General features: G+C 41.4%; 3 protein-coding genes across 3 annotated transcripts in view; 2 read left to right on the top strand and 1 right to left on the bottom strand.

Annotated features, from left to right (window-relative positions):
• The first annotated feature begins 117 nt into the window (after positions 1–117).
• On the top strand, positions 118–6,601 carry LOC132858752 (uncharacterized). The gene is made up of 2 exons (XM_060889212.1): positions 118–270; positions 496–6,601. The coding sequence occupies exon 2, from the start codon at positions 704–706 to the stop codon at positions 6,599–6,601; it is 5,898 nt and encodes a 1,965-aa protein (XP_060745195.1). The 5' UTR covers positions 118–270; positions 496–703.
• A 1,638-nt stretch (positions 6,602–8,239) lies between these two features.
• Positions 8,240–13,038, top strand: LOC132858751 (cystine/glutamate transporter-like; the record flags this gene model as incomplete). Its single annotated transcript, XM_060889211.1, has 10 exons — positions 8,240–8,411; positions 8,521–8,620; positions 8,799–8,843; positions 8,941–9,064; positions 9,145–9,248; positions 9,417–9,513; positions 9,913–10,062; positions 10,327–10,502; positions 11,071–11,235; positions 11,856–13,038. Coding segments are annotated over 10 exons (1,353 nt in total), but the record flags the coding sequence as incomplete, so codon positions are not given.
• A 1,629-nt stretch (positions 13,039–14,667) lies between these two features.
• The window catches only part of LOC132859224 (polyadenylate-binding protein 1A-like), a 1,883-nt gene continuing 1,147 nt past the window's right edge, over positions 14,668–15,403 (bottom strand). The window contains exons 3-5 of the mRNA XM_060889895.1: positions 15,382–15,403; positions 15,148–15,198; positions 14,668–15,037 (exon numbers count right to left, since the gene is read on the bottom strand). The exon at positions 15,382–15,403 is cut by the window's right edge and continues 112 nt beyond it. Of these exons, the coding sequence (XP_060745878.1) occupies positions 14,966–15,037; positions 15,148–15,198; positions 15,382–15,403 (145 nt within the window). The 3' untranslated portion in view covers positions 14,668–14,965. The remainder of the gene's footprint in view (positions 15,038–15,147; positions 15,199–15,381) is intronic.

Here is a 15,403-nt window from a genome sequence, read left to right as displayed (position 1 = left end):
AAAATCAGCGTGGGGTATGCTGTAGTCACTCAACATGACACATTATTGGCACAAACACTACCTGTGCTGTTCTCTACGAACATTTTGTATTGTTTGGTTAAATGTTGGTCTAGAGTGACCCCTTCTGTTCAAATGGGGTATCGCATATTGTTGTTTAAGTCCTTATATGATGACGTCACAGACGTGAGTCTAGTTTTGCAGCGGCAGCAGGGAAGAGCATGCGGTCATGGCTCCTGCTCCTTGATTTAAGTTGGTTTGAAGGCACTTTCGGTATGTAGATATTGCTACATTATAGTTTCCAATTATATTTATAGCAAATTGTTATATTTTGTATGCCAGATGTTAATTTATCTTTCTTTGTTTTCGTGAATGGCACAATCTGTTTCTGGAAATAATTGATGCTAGCTACAAGGAATGTGGAGAGTCTTTGCTGTGTTTATGTAAACATATTATTGAATATGTATGCTTAGAGTTCTTTATTTTGTATTTTTACAGTTTTACGTTACTCCATGGACAGCAGTAAATCTTGAAAAGCATTATTGAGTCTGTCGTCTTTGGGGGGCGTTATCTGACTGCATACTCGAGCAAGGCGTTTGAGATAAAGGGCAGTACAGTAAAACGAAAGCTCTTCGGTGATCGACCTCCAGTATCAAACTCCACGGCGGGGAGCTAGGCAGCTCATAAGGTGACCTTTTCTTCTACAATGTCTAAGTCAAGCTGCAAGTCTGGATTACAGAGGCAAGCATCTAATGCATCACGTTCGTCACAGCACTCACGTGGCTCATCGACTGTAATCACAGCCGCAGCTGCGATGGCTAGAGCAGAGGCCGAGGCGGCTAAAGCGGAAATAGCTTTTGCGAAGAAAGAGGGCAAACTGAAAATACAACAAGCACAGCTTCAGGAATCATTAGACACTTTAAGGCTGGAAAAAAAGGTTGCAGCTATACAAGCGAAGGCCGAGGCCTTAGAAGCAGCTGCAGAGCAAGAAAGTAGAGAAAATTCGAGTATAATAGAGTTACCTATAGAGGACATACAAGAACGCATGCAGGCTTACTTAGCGGAACAAGCAGATAGAGTCGTGGACATACAAATGCCGGTGCTAGATGGGCCATTTCATGATAACGGACGCACAAACGTCTCCGAATCGCAACAAACACAGACTACTGTGCTACAGCAGGAAGGGCAGCATAGTCTTTATGGCACACCACCCAAGTCTCAGTTTGTCAATACAGAGGGCGCGCGGTACCCTACCATTCCACAATCTACAGATATAGACTTTACACGCTCAGCCCATCATGACACGTATTTCAGGTTACCTCAGGATATGTATCACTCAAGTTCTTCGGCATTTCAAGGCAACGAGGAAAGGAGCGGAGACAGGCGAGTGACATTCGACTATTCTCCAACCCAGTCAGTTACACCCTTACGAGTTGGACCGTATCAAGGCAATCCTCATGCAGATAACCAAATGTCTGATGTCGTCAAGTTTCTTGCAAGACGCGAATTAGTGTCCACCGGCCTAACACAGTTTAATGATCGTCCAGAAACTTTCAGAGCATGGCGGGCATCCTTCATAAATGTCACTAAACAACTTGACCTCTCACCTAGCGAGGAGATGGACTTGCTAGTAAAATGGCTGGGATGCGAGTCAGCCGAACATGTAAAACGGATCAGAGCTGTGCACATTAATCATCCACTACATGGGCTCAGTTTGATTTGGGACAGACTTTATGAAACGTATGGCTCGCCGGAAATGGTGGAAAGCGCTCTATTTGGGAAACTGGAGAGCTTCCCAAAAATATCAAACAGAGACAATCACAGATTGCGTGAGCTGGGAGATCTGCTCATGGAGATCCAAGCAGCTAAGCAGGATGGCGATTTGATGGGTCTTTCCTATCTAGACACACCACGGGGAGCGAATCCCATAATACAGAAATTACCGTACAGCTTACAAGAAAAATGGCTCACAGCCGGATCTAAGTACAAAAAGGACTACAGAGTCTCTTTTCCACCATTCAGGTTTCTAGTAGACTTCGTGTGCCAGCAAGCTAAAATGCGCAACGATCCAAGCTTCTTCCTCACAGCAGTACAGGAAGAATCGTCCAAACCAAACAGACAATCAAACAAAACGGTTTTCCGCAGAGCCGTCGCCACACACAAGACTCAGGTCTCTTCTGAAAGTTCGTCAGCTGCCAGTGAACGAAAAAATAAAGTAAACCCAGCAAAACAGTGCTTCATACACAATAAGCCTCATCCTCTGTCCAGATGTAGAGGATTCAGGATGAAACCTATGGAAGAGAGAAAGCTTTTGCTTAAACAACAAGGCATATGCTTCAAATGTTGCAGCTCCATAGCACACATGGCAAAGAACTGTGATCAGGCTGTCAAGTGTTCAGAATGCAACAGCATTTCCCACATGGCAGCACTCCATCCAGGTCCAGCACCATGGACCAGAGAACCACAATTCCCTACTTCAGAAGATCACAAAGAGAGTGAGGACGTACCTGTGGAATCCGAGGTTTCCTCAGCTTGCACGGAGGTATGCGGAGACAGTCAACTTCCACGCTCATGCTCCAAGGTTTGTCTAGTGAAAGTATTTCCTGAGAGCCACCGTGAGAAAGCACTCAAAATGTACGCTATATTAGACGATCAAAGTAACAGATCGCTGGCAAGATCAGAATTCTTCGATCTGTTTGGCATTACCGAGTGTAGTGTAGCCTATACTCTCAAAACATGCGCAGGCACAGTCGAAACTGAAGGCAGACAAGCACGAGGCTTTCAAGTAGAATCCTTTGACGGAAGCATAGTCTTGCGCCTACCAGTGCTCCTTGAGTGTAATGAAATTCCGGACAATCGTTCCGAAATCCCCACTCCAGAAGTGGTTAGGAACCACAGACACCTAAAACATCTTGCGAGGTACATTCCAGAGCCAGACCATCACATTCCCATTTTTCTCCTGTTAGGCAGAGATATGATCAGAGTCCACAAAGCCCATAAGCAGGTGAACGGCCCACCGAATGCTCCCTTTGCGCAAAAGTTGGACTTAGGATGGGTCATCGTTGGAGACATGTGCCTTGGGAAAGTTCATAAGCCTACCTTCATCCAAAGTTACCACACCAACATTATGGAAAATGGTCAGTCTACATATTTTCACCCGTGTCCTAACAATTACACTATAAAAGATAGGTTCCAAAGCGTATCATTCACCAAGTCTCTTATCAAGGAGGAGACTCAAGGACTAACAGAATTGGATGTATTTCAGAGGACAAAAGACGATGAGAAAACAGCTCTGTCAATAGAGGACAGACAGTTTCTGCAGATCATGGACCGAGAAGTCTATAAAGACGAGGAAAATTCATGGGTTGCACCACTCCCATTCAGACAGCCAAGGCAGTATATCCCGAACAATCGTCCACAAGCTGTGGAACGTTTCAATTCGCTTCTACGATCTTTCAGGAGGAAGCCCGAGATGAAAAAGGACTTTGTAGCCTTTATGGAAAGATTGTTTCAAAATGACCATGCAGAAATAGCTCCTTCAGTTGGTCCCAATGAACAGTGCTGGTATTTACCTTCCTTTGGCGTATACCATCCGAGAAAGCCATCCCAGATCCGAGTGGTCTTTGACTCGAGCGCTCAATGCAAAGGTGCATCACTGAACAAGGTTCTCTTGTCGGGTCCTGACCTCAACAACAGTCTCCTTGGAGTCCTCATGCGTTTTCGCAAAGAGCCTGTTGCCTTCACAGTGGACGTACAACAAATGTTCCACTGCTTCAAAGTTCGGTCTGCAGACAGGAACCACCTTAGGTTTCTCTGGTTTCGAGAAAATAACCCAGAGAAAGAGGTCACGGAATATCGTATGAAGGTACACGTATTTGGAAACAGTCCCTCTCCGACAGTGGCCATTTACTGTCTCCGTCGTGCAGCTCAAGAAGGAGAAAAGGAATTCGGTCAAGACGCCCGACAGTTCGTAGAGCAGGACTTTTATATGGATGATGGATTGAAATCCTTACCCTCCTCAGAGATGGCCATAGACCTTCTAAAGAGGACACAGAACATGTTGGCTGAGTCTAATTTGAAGTTGCACAAATTAGCTTCAAACAGCAAGGAGGTTATGAGAGCTTTCCCATCTGAGGATTACGCAAATTCACTGAAAGAACTGGATTTAGGTGTTGGCTCACTTCCTATGCAACGAAGTCTTGGCTTGCTTTGGAATTTGGACACAGACTGCTTCAATTTCCATGTCCAACAGGATAGTAAACCTTATACTAGGCGTGGATTGCTGTCTGTAATCAACAGTTTGTACGATCCACTAGGATTTGTGGCCCCTATCACGATTCAAGGCAAGGTACTACTGCGAGAGCTAACTGAGAATGTTGCTGAGTGGGATGCGCCCTTACCCGCAAACAAACGAAAAGTGTGGGAGAAATGGAGAGGGTCATTGCAAGAACTGCAACATGTACAAGTCCCAAGAAGCTACGGGCCCACATCACTGTCAGAAGCTAAGTCCAAGGAGCTCTGTGTGTTTTCTGACGCTTCCGAGCGAGTGATCGCAGCAGTTGCTTACCTGAAAACAGTCGACTCGGATGGTAGCTGTCACATGGGGTTCATCGCAGGCAAATCAAGGTTAGCGCCACAACCAGAGCTCACTATACCTCGTCTGGAACTCTGTGCAGCCGTCTTAGCTGTGAACATGATGGAAACGATCACTGCAGAGATTGCTGTCAAATTTGATGAGATTACCTTCTTTACGGATAGTCGAGTGGTCCTCGGATATATCTACAACGAGAAACGTAGATTTCATGTCTACGTAAGCAACCGTGTACAAAGAATCCGAAACAGCAGCAATCCAGAACAATGGAAGTATGTGAGCTCAGAGCAGAATCCAGCTGATGTTGCAACACGACCAATAGCTCCAACCAAATTGCAGGAGACCATATGGTTCAGCGGACCACCATTCTTACATCATCCAAAAGCAGAGACCTTACCTAAGGAATCCTTTGCACTTGTTGATCCTGATCGAGATTCAGAAGTTCGTCCAGAGGTTACAGTGTTGTATACCACTGTCTCAAATCGCTTTGAACGCTTTTCAGACTGGAGCCGGCTAGTCAGAGCTGTTGGGAAGCTGATTCATATTGCACGCTCTTATAAGCAATGTCAAAAAGACACTTCTCAGGTATGCAAAGGATGGCACTGTTGCAAACTTCCTTTAAATGCTGACATAATACTCCAGAGCGCAGAAGTTGTCATACGAGCAGCACAACAGGAAACTTATGCTGACGAGTTGCAGCACCTTAAACGGAATGAACCACTTTCTAAAACTAGCACAATTCGAAGTCTGGATCCCTTCATTGATAAAAGTGGATTGTTGAGGGTCGGAGGTCGTTTGGATAAAGCAGATCTAAGTTCTGAGGAAAAAAGACCCCTCATCATACCCGGCAAGAATCATGTAGCGTTGCTTCTAATACGACACTTTCATGAGCAGACGCATCATCAGGGTCGACACTTCACCGAAGGGGCGATAAGATCTGCTGGCTATTGGATAATTGGAGTCAAAAGGCGTGTGAACAATCTCATCCATTCCTGTGTTATATGCCGCAAACTCAGGAGGGGCTGCGAGACTCAGAAGATGGCAGATCTGCCTATCGACAGGCTTAGCACAGAGCCTCCCTTCACACATGTGGGATTAGATGTGTTTGGTCCCTGGTCTGTATCTGCCCGTAGGACGAGAGGCGGTTGCGCAGAAAGCAAAAGATGGGCAGTCCTATTCACATGTTTAAGCATCAGAGCGATTCATATAGAAGTGATCGAGTCCCTGGACTCCTCCAGTTTCATTAATGCTTTAAGGAGGTTTCTGGCAATCCGGGGTCCAGTGAAACAGATTCGCTCCGATAGAGGCACTAATTTCATTGGAGCTTGTAAAGATTTGCAGATTTTTTCCAATGTCAATGAAAAGGCGGTGAAACAATTCTTGTCAGATCACGGCTGCATGTGGACATTTAATCTTCCGCATTCATCTCACAAGGGGGGCGCATGGGAAAGGATGATCGGCATTGCGCGCAGGATCTTGGATTCTATGCTTCTACAGATAAAGTCCTCTAAACTCACACACGAGGTACTCTCCACCTTCATGGCTGAAGTCACTGCCATTATAAACAATAGGCCACTGATACCCGTGTCAACCGATCCAGCAGATCCTTTCATCCTAACACCTGCCACATTACTTACCCAAAAGACTGATACTAGCTCCGTTCCGACAGGGGATTTCGGAAAACCTGATCTGTACAAGCAACAGTGGCGCACAGTGCAAAGCCTTGCAAATACCTTCTGGGACAGATGGCGTAAACAGTACCTCTCTACTCTACAGCAGCGACGAAAATGGCACCATCAGCAACCCAACATCTCCAAAGGATGCATAGTCCTGCTCAAGGACTCTCAGTCCAAACGGAACTATTGGCCCCTGGGCATCATAACGGAAACTTACCCCAGCCAAGATGGGCAAGTACGGAAAGTGCAAGTAAAGGTCATTGGGAAAGATGGACCTAAACTGTTTATGAGACCTGTCAACGAGATAGTACTCCTAATTCATGAAGATTCTAAATAGACTATTCAGGTCTCAATTGAAACTCAATTGAAAGGGTTTGGTATTCCCCGAATCCCAGACGGGGAGTGTGCTGTTCTCTACGAACATTTTGTATTGTTTGGTTAAATGTTGGTCTAGAGTGACCCCTTCTGTTCAAATGGGGTATCGCATATTGTTGTTTAAGTCCTTATATGATGACGTCACAGACGTGAGTCTAGTTTTGCAGCGGCAGCAGGGAAGAGCATGCGGTCATGGCTCCTGCTCCTTGATTTAAGTTGGTTTGAAGGCACTTTCGGTATGTAGATATTGCTACATTATAGTTTCCAATTATATTTATAGCAAATTGTTATATTTTGTATGCCAGATGTTAATTTATCTTTCTTTGTTTTCGTGAATGGCACAATCTGTTTCTGGAAATAATTGATGCTAGCTACAAGGAATGTGGAGAGTCTTTGCTGTGTTTATGTAAACATATTATTGAATATGTATGCTTAGAGTTCTTTATTTTGTATTTTTACAGTTTTACGTTACTCCATGGACAGCAGTAAATCTTGAAAAGCATTATTGAGTCTGTCGTCTTTGGGGGGCGTTATCTGACTGCATACTCGAGCAAGGCGTTTGAGATAAAGGGCAGTACACTACCATCTAATCTATCTGCACAAGCAGCAGAACTCATAGCCTTAACTGAGGCATGTGAATATTTACACTGATAGTACATATGCATTTGGAGTAGTCCAGGATTTTGGCACACTGTGGAAACACAGGGGTTTCTTAACCTCTTCTGGCAAACCCATCATGCACCATGGCCTGATATCTGATCTCTTGGATGCCAAAGCAGACGCTGCAGTGAATTTTTGCAAAAAGTAGTGATTTTTTAAACCCCTTTTCCCTGAACTGTAAGCGTTTTTAAACATTGAATGAACTTTTTTTTGGGGGGTCAAAATCAACCCCGAACTGTTGTTTGCGCTGGTAAATCACGAACTAAACGCCAAAGGAAGGTTATGATTTAAGCTTTCAACGTTGAGTGTTTAACTCGTTGCAATTTTTTAAAAAACCTTAGGGCGAAAAAACTTTAAAATTTGCTTTTTTTTGTAAGTTTTTGTAAGTTGATGAAGATTAGTTTATTAACTTTATATCTTTAAGACGCGTAAAACACCTACCATCAATGCCTGTACTGGGTGTTTTAGTTGCAAAACTTAAATGTAGGGGGGCACGGTGGCTTAGTGGTTAGCACGTTTGCCTCACACCTCCAGGGTTGGGAGTTCGATTCCCGCCTCTGCCTGTGTGTGGAGTCTGGATGTTCTCCCCGTGCCTCGGGGGTTTCCTCCGGGTACTCTGGTTTCCTCCCCCGGTCCAAAGACATGCATGGTAGGTTGATTAGCATCTCTGGAAAATTGTCTGTAGTGTGTGATTGCGTGAGTGAATGAGTGTGTGTGTGTGTGTGTGTGTGTGTGTGTGTGTGTGTGTGCGCCCTGCGATGGGTTGGCACTCCGTCCAGGGTGTATCCTGCCTTGATGCCCGATGACGCCTGAGATGGGCACAGGCTCCCCGTGACCCGAGAAGTTCGGATAAGCGGTAGAAAATGAATGAATGAATGAATGAATAATAACCCATAATAATAAACAGTGACATACTCTATTCCAATTGCATCACTTTGTTATTAACGGTGTTATTAACGTATTATATACATACTGTGTTATTCCAGCATTTTTGGTGGCAGTGAACTGCTGGAGTGTATCGCTGGCCTCTCGTACACAAGTCATCCTCCTGATCGTTAAGATCTCTGCTCTGGTTCTGATCATCATCCCAGGAATTATGGCCCTGTCCAAAGGTAGCACAGATCTGATTCTGGACTAGATTTAATACAGTATAACTGTATGATCAAGCAATGATGCGCTAAATAGTTTATGTAAAAAACTTGTTTTTAACTCCCTCTTCAGGTCAAACTGAAAACTTTGAGAATGCTTTTAATTCAGAGTCACTCACATTGAAAAAGCTGCCTTTAGCCTTCTACTCAGGACTTTATGCCTTTTCTGGATGGTAAGTGATGTGTTTTTTTTTTTTTTAAATACAGTTTACATGCATTAAAATTAAATAAAATAAGCATGTGAATAAAAAAAAGCCCAGTGTTGCATTTCTCTCAGTAGCATGTAGGCACAGGTCTATTCAGGTGTATCTACACACTGCTCTGTGAAATCCTGTTTGTCTTTGCCTTCAGGTTTGCATTAAACTTTGTGACAGAGGAGGTAATCAATCCCAAAAGGTTTGTACAACAGGTAGAGAATAAAAAAGATCCCAAGGCATCATCACATCTGTTCTTACCTTTATATTTACACTCGTTTCTTGCTGTTTCTTGTCAGAAACATTCCACTGGCCATCATTCTGTCCATGGTCACAGTTACTATATTATACGTGCTGGTGAATGTAGCCTATTACACTATGATGACCGCAGACGAGCTGCTGAGATCCGATACCGTAGCAGTAGTCAGTATGTTAGAAATATCAAACGGTGATTGATTTTTTAAAGGTCAAATTATTCACTGTCTAATTTTTTCATCACACAGACTTTCACCAGTAAAGCCCTGCCCAGGATGGCATCACTGGTGCCCTTACTGGTAGCCATGTCCTGTCTTGGAGCCATGAACGGTGGGATCTTTGCAGTACCTAGGTATAGATTCTGTTCAAAGGAAACACATTGTCCCATTTATTAGGACACAAGATCACCTGACGATTAATGCACTTATCTAATAAAGTGGACATTGTGTTTGTAAATTCTGCATCCTGTCTATTTAATCTGTTTCCTCAGATTTTAATGTGTCTGTGTGTCTGTGTGTAGAATGTTATTGGTGGCTGCCAGAGAGGGACAATGTCCAGTTCTGTTTTCCATGATACACATACGCAGAAAGACACCGATGCCTGCTGTACTGTTGCTGGTAATGTATTGTATTGTTGTGTGGCTGCTTCTACTGAATCATATATATTTGGTTTTACTGTTATTGCCTTTTCCCCTCAAGGGAGCATGAAAATATTATAAGTATTAGAACAAACACACGAATATGTATCTATACACTCTGACCAATCAGATATAAGCATTTATGCACTTTGTGGAATGTAACGCTGTTTTAATGTAAGTTTTGTTCACCAGCGTTTAGTTGATGCAGTAACAACAGGCGGTTACTGGAAAATACTTAACACCAGTATAGTAAGAGTAACTCTGCTTGACTTGTGGCTGCATTGAATAAACCCATCTGTGAATATTTTTCATTAACAAAACGTTTCATTTTGTTCGATCCCTTATGTATGATGGACTGTCTCACTTCTTGTTGTTACAGTCCCCTCTAACTGTGATCATGGTGGCAAAAGGAGAAATTTATCAGTTGATCAACTTCGCTTCCTTCTCACGCTGGCTCTTTGTTGCCTTGGTTACGCTGGGGCTCGTCGTCCATCGCTATCGATTCCCAGACCATCCAAAAGATTTTAAGGTTTCGAACTAGATAATGAACTTACTTATTTCATAACTATAATGATATATATATATTTTTTTTTGCTGTTTTATCGCTGCAGATGTTTTGAATGACATGTTTATAAAAGATCAAATCATTGATTAAATTTGTGAAATAATTAAAGCTGAAATGAGAGCATCTATCTATCTATCTATCTATCTATCTATCTATCTATCTATCTATCTATCTATCTATCTATCTATCTATCTATCTATCTATCTATCTATCTATGCATGAGCCTAGGTTCCTCTGGCTGTTCCTGTCATCTTCACAGTGGTGTGCTTCTTCATTGTGGGTCTGTCTCTGTATTCAGACCCCTGGAACACAGGTTACAGTTTGGGTGTTACATTCACTGGGATCCCAGTGTACTACCTGACCGTGAAACACTCATATGGACACCTGTCAATCACAGGGGCTATGTGACTATGCAGTTTGTAATAAGCACTATACAAATCAAACTGACTTAATTTAATTGAATATTGAATAGAATTTCTTATACTGTTACTTCTTTTTCATTCTTTATATGAGTTCTCCCCTCCCCTCCTCTTCCTCACCCCTCCCCTCCCCTTCCTGACTCCTCCCCTCCCCTTCCTCACCCCTCCCCTTCTTCAGCTGTGCATTTACTAAATGAGCACTGTGCTACGTCCGAACTGACCCCCCCACACATATACACACACATACACACAGACACACACACATACACAAACACACATACACACATACACACACACGCACATACAGTACACACAGACACATACACACAAATACACACATACACACACATACACACACACAGACACACACATACACAAACACACATACACACACACACACATACACTAACACACACATACACACACACGCATATACACACACACCTTAAAATGAGTTGTTTTAGTTAAACACAAAACTCTCAGCAGAGAATAACGTTACTTGCTGTTTTATATATATTCTTTGTCTTCTTGGTCTTTTTGACTAAATTCTCAGATTTCCACCACAACTCAGATTTGACACCACAGATGGGACCTCACAGTTGAGCAGCTGGAGAAATCTGGGAAGGTGTAGTATACGACACCTCGAAGGCGTTATATTGACATTAGAAGCTGTGGAGCTTGGATACTTCTGTTCAGCACCAAGTTCAACAGAATCTGAGTAAGTTGAATTCTTGCACGAACTGTACAAAACCGGTAAAGACATTACTTAGACTTGGGATGTGTCGAGGATCACTGACTTGTTGATCAGGTAACACAGTAGAAGACATGACAGGAATGTCAGCGTGTTAGAAATTATTGTATGTTTTAGCTAGGTCATCATAATCCACTGAGGGACCCTTCCAGTGCGAAAAGCAGGTCTGTGACGGTTCGTGCAGGAATTCTGTGCTAAGGTTTTGTGCTAAATTTCTGTATATATAATAGGAGACATGGGCATCTGTTTAGAAGAAAAGGAGACATGGGCATTTGTAACAGCAAGGAACAAAATAAGGCCAGGATTAGAATAAAATAGAAAAATTGAAAAATCTGAATGGTTAACACACTCACATGCAAGTAAGCTATGGCCATGATTCTTTGTCAAGAGTTTGTTTTTTCCTGAAGAGGGAAGTTTTAGTGAGAGACAAATATAAGTATGATACGGAAAGTTAAGAGATCAGGAGAGTAAAGGACAGTTTGTAGATTGGTTGGCTTTTTAAGACATGGAAAACAGAAACACAAGTTAGAAACAAAGGTTCCCAACCTAAATCTAATGATAAAATTGCACGTAACCACGATCTGCAGATGGACGTTCCCCGCCTCCGCCTACCATGACAGCTTCCAATGTGCCGTTGATAGAACACCAAACATCAGCTCAACGAGATCAGAGAGGACCACTGGCAGGATACAACACCTCCTACGTATCGCCCGAGCCCACGCCACTTCTCCAAGACACTTAACCAATTCCGGCACCACCCACATCGCAGTGCCCATTCACGTACAAAGCATGCTGAGACGTCCCTGAGGTACACATCAGATGACCGGATTTCACCAGATGAAATTAAAAAAATTAATTTGTTACCTTCCAGCCAGGTTTAGCTACATTTCTGAAGTAAGGGAAATGGTTTTCAATCCAGTTATAGATTTCATTCATCTTATTTTTCTTGCTGTTGATTGCAAACTGGAAAAAAGGAAACAGAATCTGTTGTTTTTTTTTTTTTATATGTTTAGGGATTTGTTAATTTGTTTTGGGATTTGTTAATTTGTTTTGGGATTTGTTAAATTTGTTTTGGGATTTGTTCATGTGTTTTCAGATTTGTTAATTTGTTTTCAGATTTGTTAATTTGTTTTCGGATTTGTTAATTTGTTTTGCACTTCCCATCCACCGTACCTGGACCAGAGCAATTTATTAGACACTACTGCATGCAAAGATTTTAACATTGATGGGGAAACAAATGACTTGATGAATTGAAGCTGATGGTTTTCTTCTAATTATTATTATTTTTAGTTTTTTGGCAGCTGAAACAACACAATAAACCAGATCTGTAAACAAATTCTCCAATACAGTAGAATAGAACTGAGATTTCTCTCTTGTATTTTTTTTACCTCATGAATTTAACGATCTTGTCTTGGCACTCGGTTCATCGTACGCCAGCAGCTTACTACTGTATTTATGCTGCAGTGTTTCTAGTTCCTAAAGGGCTAGGTGAAGTAAAAATATTCATTTCCACTGAGACACAAACTGATATCAAACACATCAAGCTATCATGTGTAGCTTAAAGGAAAAAAAAGCCAAGTCTGCAGTTTTGCATCGAAGCTCAACTCACTTTGGAATTACATCAATTCTTTCTGTCAGTACATTAGCTTATTATCCGTTTCTTTGGTATTATTTACTCCAGCATTTCATTTCATATCTTATACACACATGAACAGCTGTAACATGGTGTGCAGGATTCTAGAATAAATGATAAAGTTATGTTTTAACACATCTCCCAGTACTGGTCTCTTGTATGCGTTGGCTTTGTCGTCATCACAATCTATGTGTATTGTTTAAAATAATCTTATAAGTGAATATATATATCATGTACTGTAATAGCCTAGTGGTTAAGGTGTTGGGCTACCAATCGGAAGGTTGTGAGTTTGATCCCAGGTTGCCACCAAGCTGCCACTATTGGGCCCCTGAGCAAGGCCCTTAAAGCTCAGTTGTACAAAAATGAGATAATGTAAGTCGCTCTGGTTAAGGGTGTCTGCTAAATGCTGTAAATGTAAAATCTCCTCTCCTTAATTTGTGCTTTTGGTTGATTAGTGAATGAATTAGTTCATTAATTTATTTATATTGCTAATATAAATGCAAATATACATTTCTACATATCACTATAAAAGAAGAGAATACACTTGTGCTGAGGAAGGCTCACTGCCGCTGACTACTCGGCATCAGAAGAGCTTGAGACTAATCTAATGGAGTCTAACAGTGGGAGAGAGGGGATGAGGAGATGAAGACTTGTTTGAGCCCCGAGTCATTATATGGACTAATACATTTAAATTTATTACTATTATTCTGTAGTGTAGAAGGGACTCTGTAGGGCAGGGGTGTCAAACTCAGGCCCGCGGGCCAAATATAATTACACCGCAGGCCAAATTTGGCCCGCGGGCCTGAGATTGACACCCCTGCCCTACAGAGATCATATCAAATGTGCATTACAGCTGGCTAGCCGCATGCTCCGCTACTACAAATCCCAGAATGCCTTGCCACTGTATTGACGCGTAGCGCGACACCTACGTCTGCAGCGTGTGTGTGTCCTTTTTTATTTAGAATGCTGTACAAAGTATAATCATTTACATGTTGACTCTCATCAAATCCTTGATATAGAGAAATGAAGAGATCAGCAAAATCGAAATGAAATTTGAAATGAAATAAATTGTAAATCCAAAAATATTAAAATATGAAATACAAAATTATTATATGCAAAAATATTAAGACTTTTGTAGACCATCTATCTTTTTATTAGTCTAATAGTAAAATCTATCTACCCAACACTACTAGTATTGTCTCTCTATCTATCTATCTATCTATCTATCTATCTATCTATCTATCTATCTATCTATCTATCTATCTATCTATCTATCCTAACTGTACAAGTATTGCCATCTTGCTTTCTGGGGAGAATATATGTAACTTTTTTCATAAAAACCTCAGATAATTTTTTTCAACATTAAACAGTCTGGCTTTGTCAAGACAACATTAAAGTTTGTCATGATAAACTTTACCTATCTACTGATTATTATTCTGATATCAGGGGTTCGATTTTGGACAACGCTGACTTACTAAGACGTGTTATTCAAAAAAATTATTCCAGGAGCTAAATAATAATGATTATTTCATTAAAAGGGTTCATTTCATTTATCTAACAAACTAGGCTCGATCCAAGTCATGATAATCTTTAGAGATTTGAGATCACTTCAGATTTCTGATATAACTAGCATGATCATGATCTACTGGATTGTATACTAAGATTTGTCAAGACATTACGGAAGAATATTCCTCACATCGTCAGCAGTCAAAAGCAGCAAATCAGTGAAAAGCTGCCAGTGAGACTGTATTGGATGAAGAGAAGTTAACACTAAAATCCCTGCAACAGCGGAACCTTCGTTCTTTATCTAACTTCTTATCTTCTTATCACTGCAGGCCATTTGTGTGTTGTTGTCTTCAGGAAAATATGAATATTACTAAAATATTAGGGTTCTTTTAGCTATGTGTGTTTTTTTATTTCCTTCTAAGATTCTAACTTATTAGATAATTAAATAATGATATTTGAACACTTTTGGCTCGTAAATAAATAATAACAGAATTTAATAAAATGATTTATTTTTTATTCAAATGGTAGAATATTTACAATCATTGTTTATTAGATAGTTCACTTATTCTTATTATTTTTCTTCTTTCTGTTTCTGCTGGTCTTGTGTCTGTACATCATCTTCAGGGTTTCCTGAAAGAGAAATGCAGAAGTCAGAAATGACTTTTGAGTTTTATTTAAATCCCTGTGTAACCCTGTGAATCAATATCAGAACATGTCCAATTATGATTAAAGATTCTCACCGGCTTGTGACCAGATTCTCGTGCCTTCAGTAGGGAGTCCATTTCATGTACCTACAAAAACACACACACACAGAAGTAAAAAACGAGGGATAAATGGGTGGGGATTGGTCTTTAAATGGCCAAAGCTAATCTATCATGTCAAAGATATTTATGCATCAGTGTATCAGTGTGTGTGTGTGTGTGTGTGTGTGTGTGTGTGTGTGTGTGTGTGTGTGTGTGGGTGTGTGTGCTCACCCTGGCACGCAGGAGCTCAGGA

This window comes from Tachysurus vachellii, chromosome 16, assembly GCF_030014155.1.
Source record: "Tachysurus vachellii isolate PV-2020 chromosome 16, HZAU_Pvac_v1, whole genome shotgun sequence".
NCBI lineage: Eukaryota > Metazoa > Chordata > Actinopteri > Siluriformes > Bagridae > Tachysurus > Tachysurus vachellii.
This window is presented reverse-complemented; position numbering and strand designations above follow the sequence as displayed.

Bases quoted from the DNA above. Each gene is read 5' to 3' on its own strand.
- LOC132858752 (XM_060889212.1), top strand. From the start codon at position 704: ATGTCTAAGTCAAGCTGCAAGTCTGGATTACAGAGGCAAGCATCTAAT.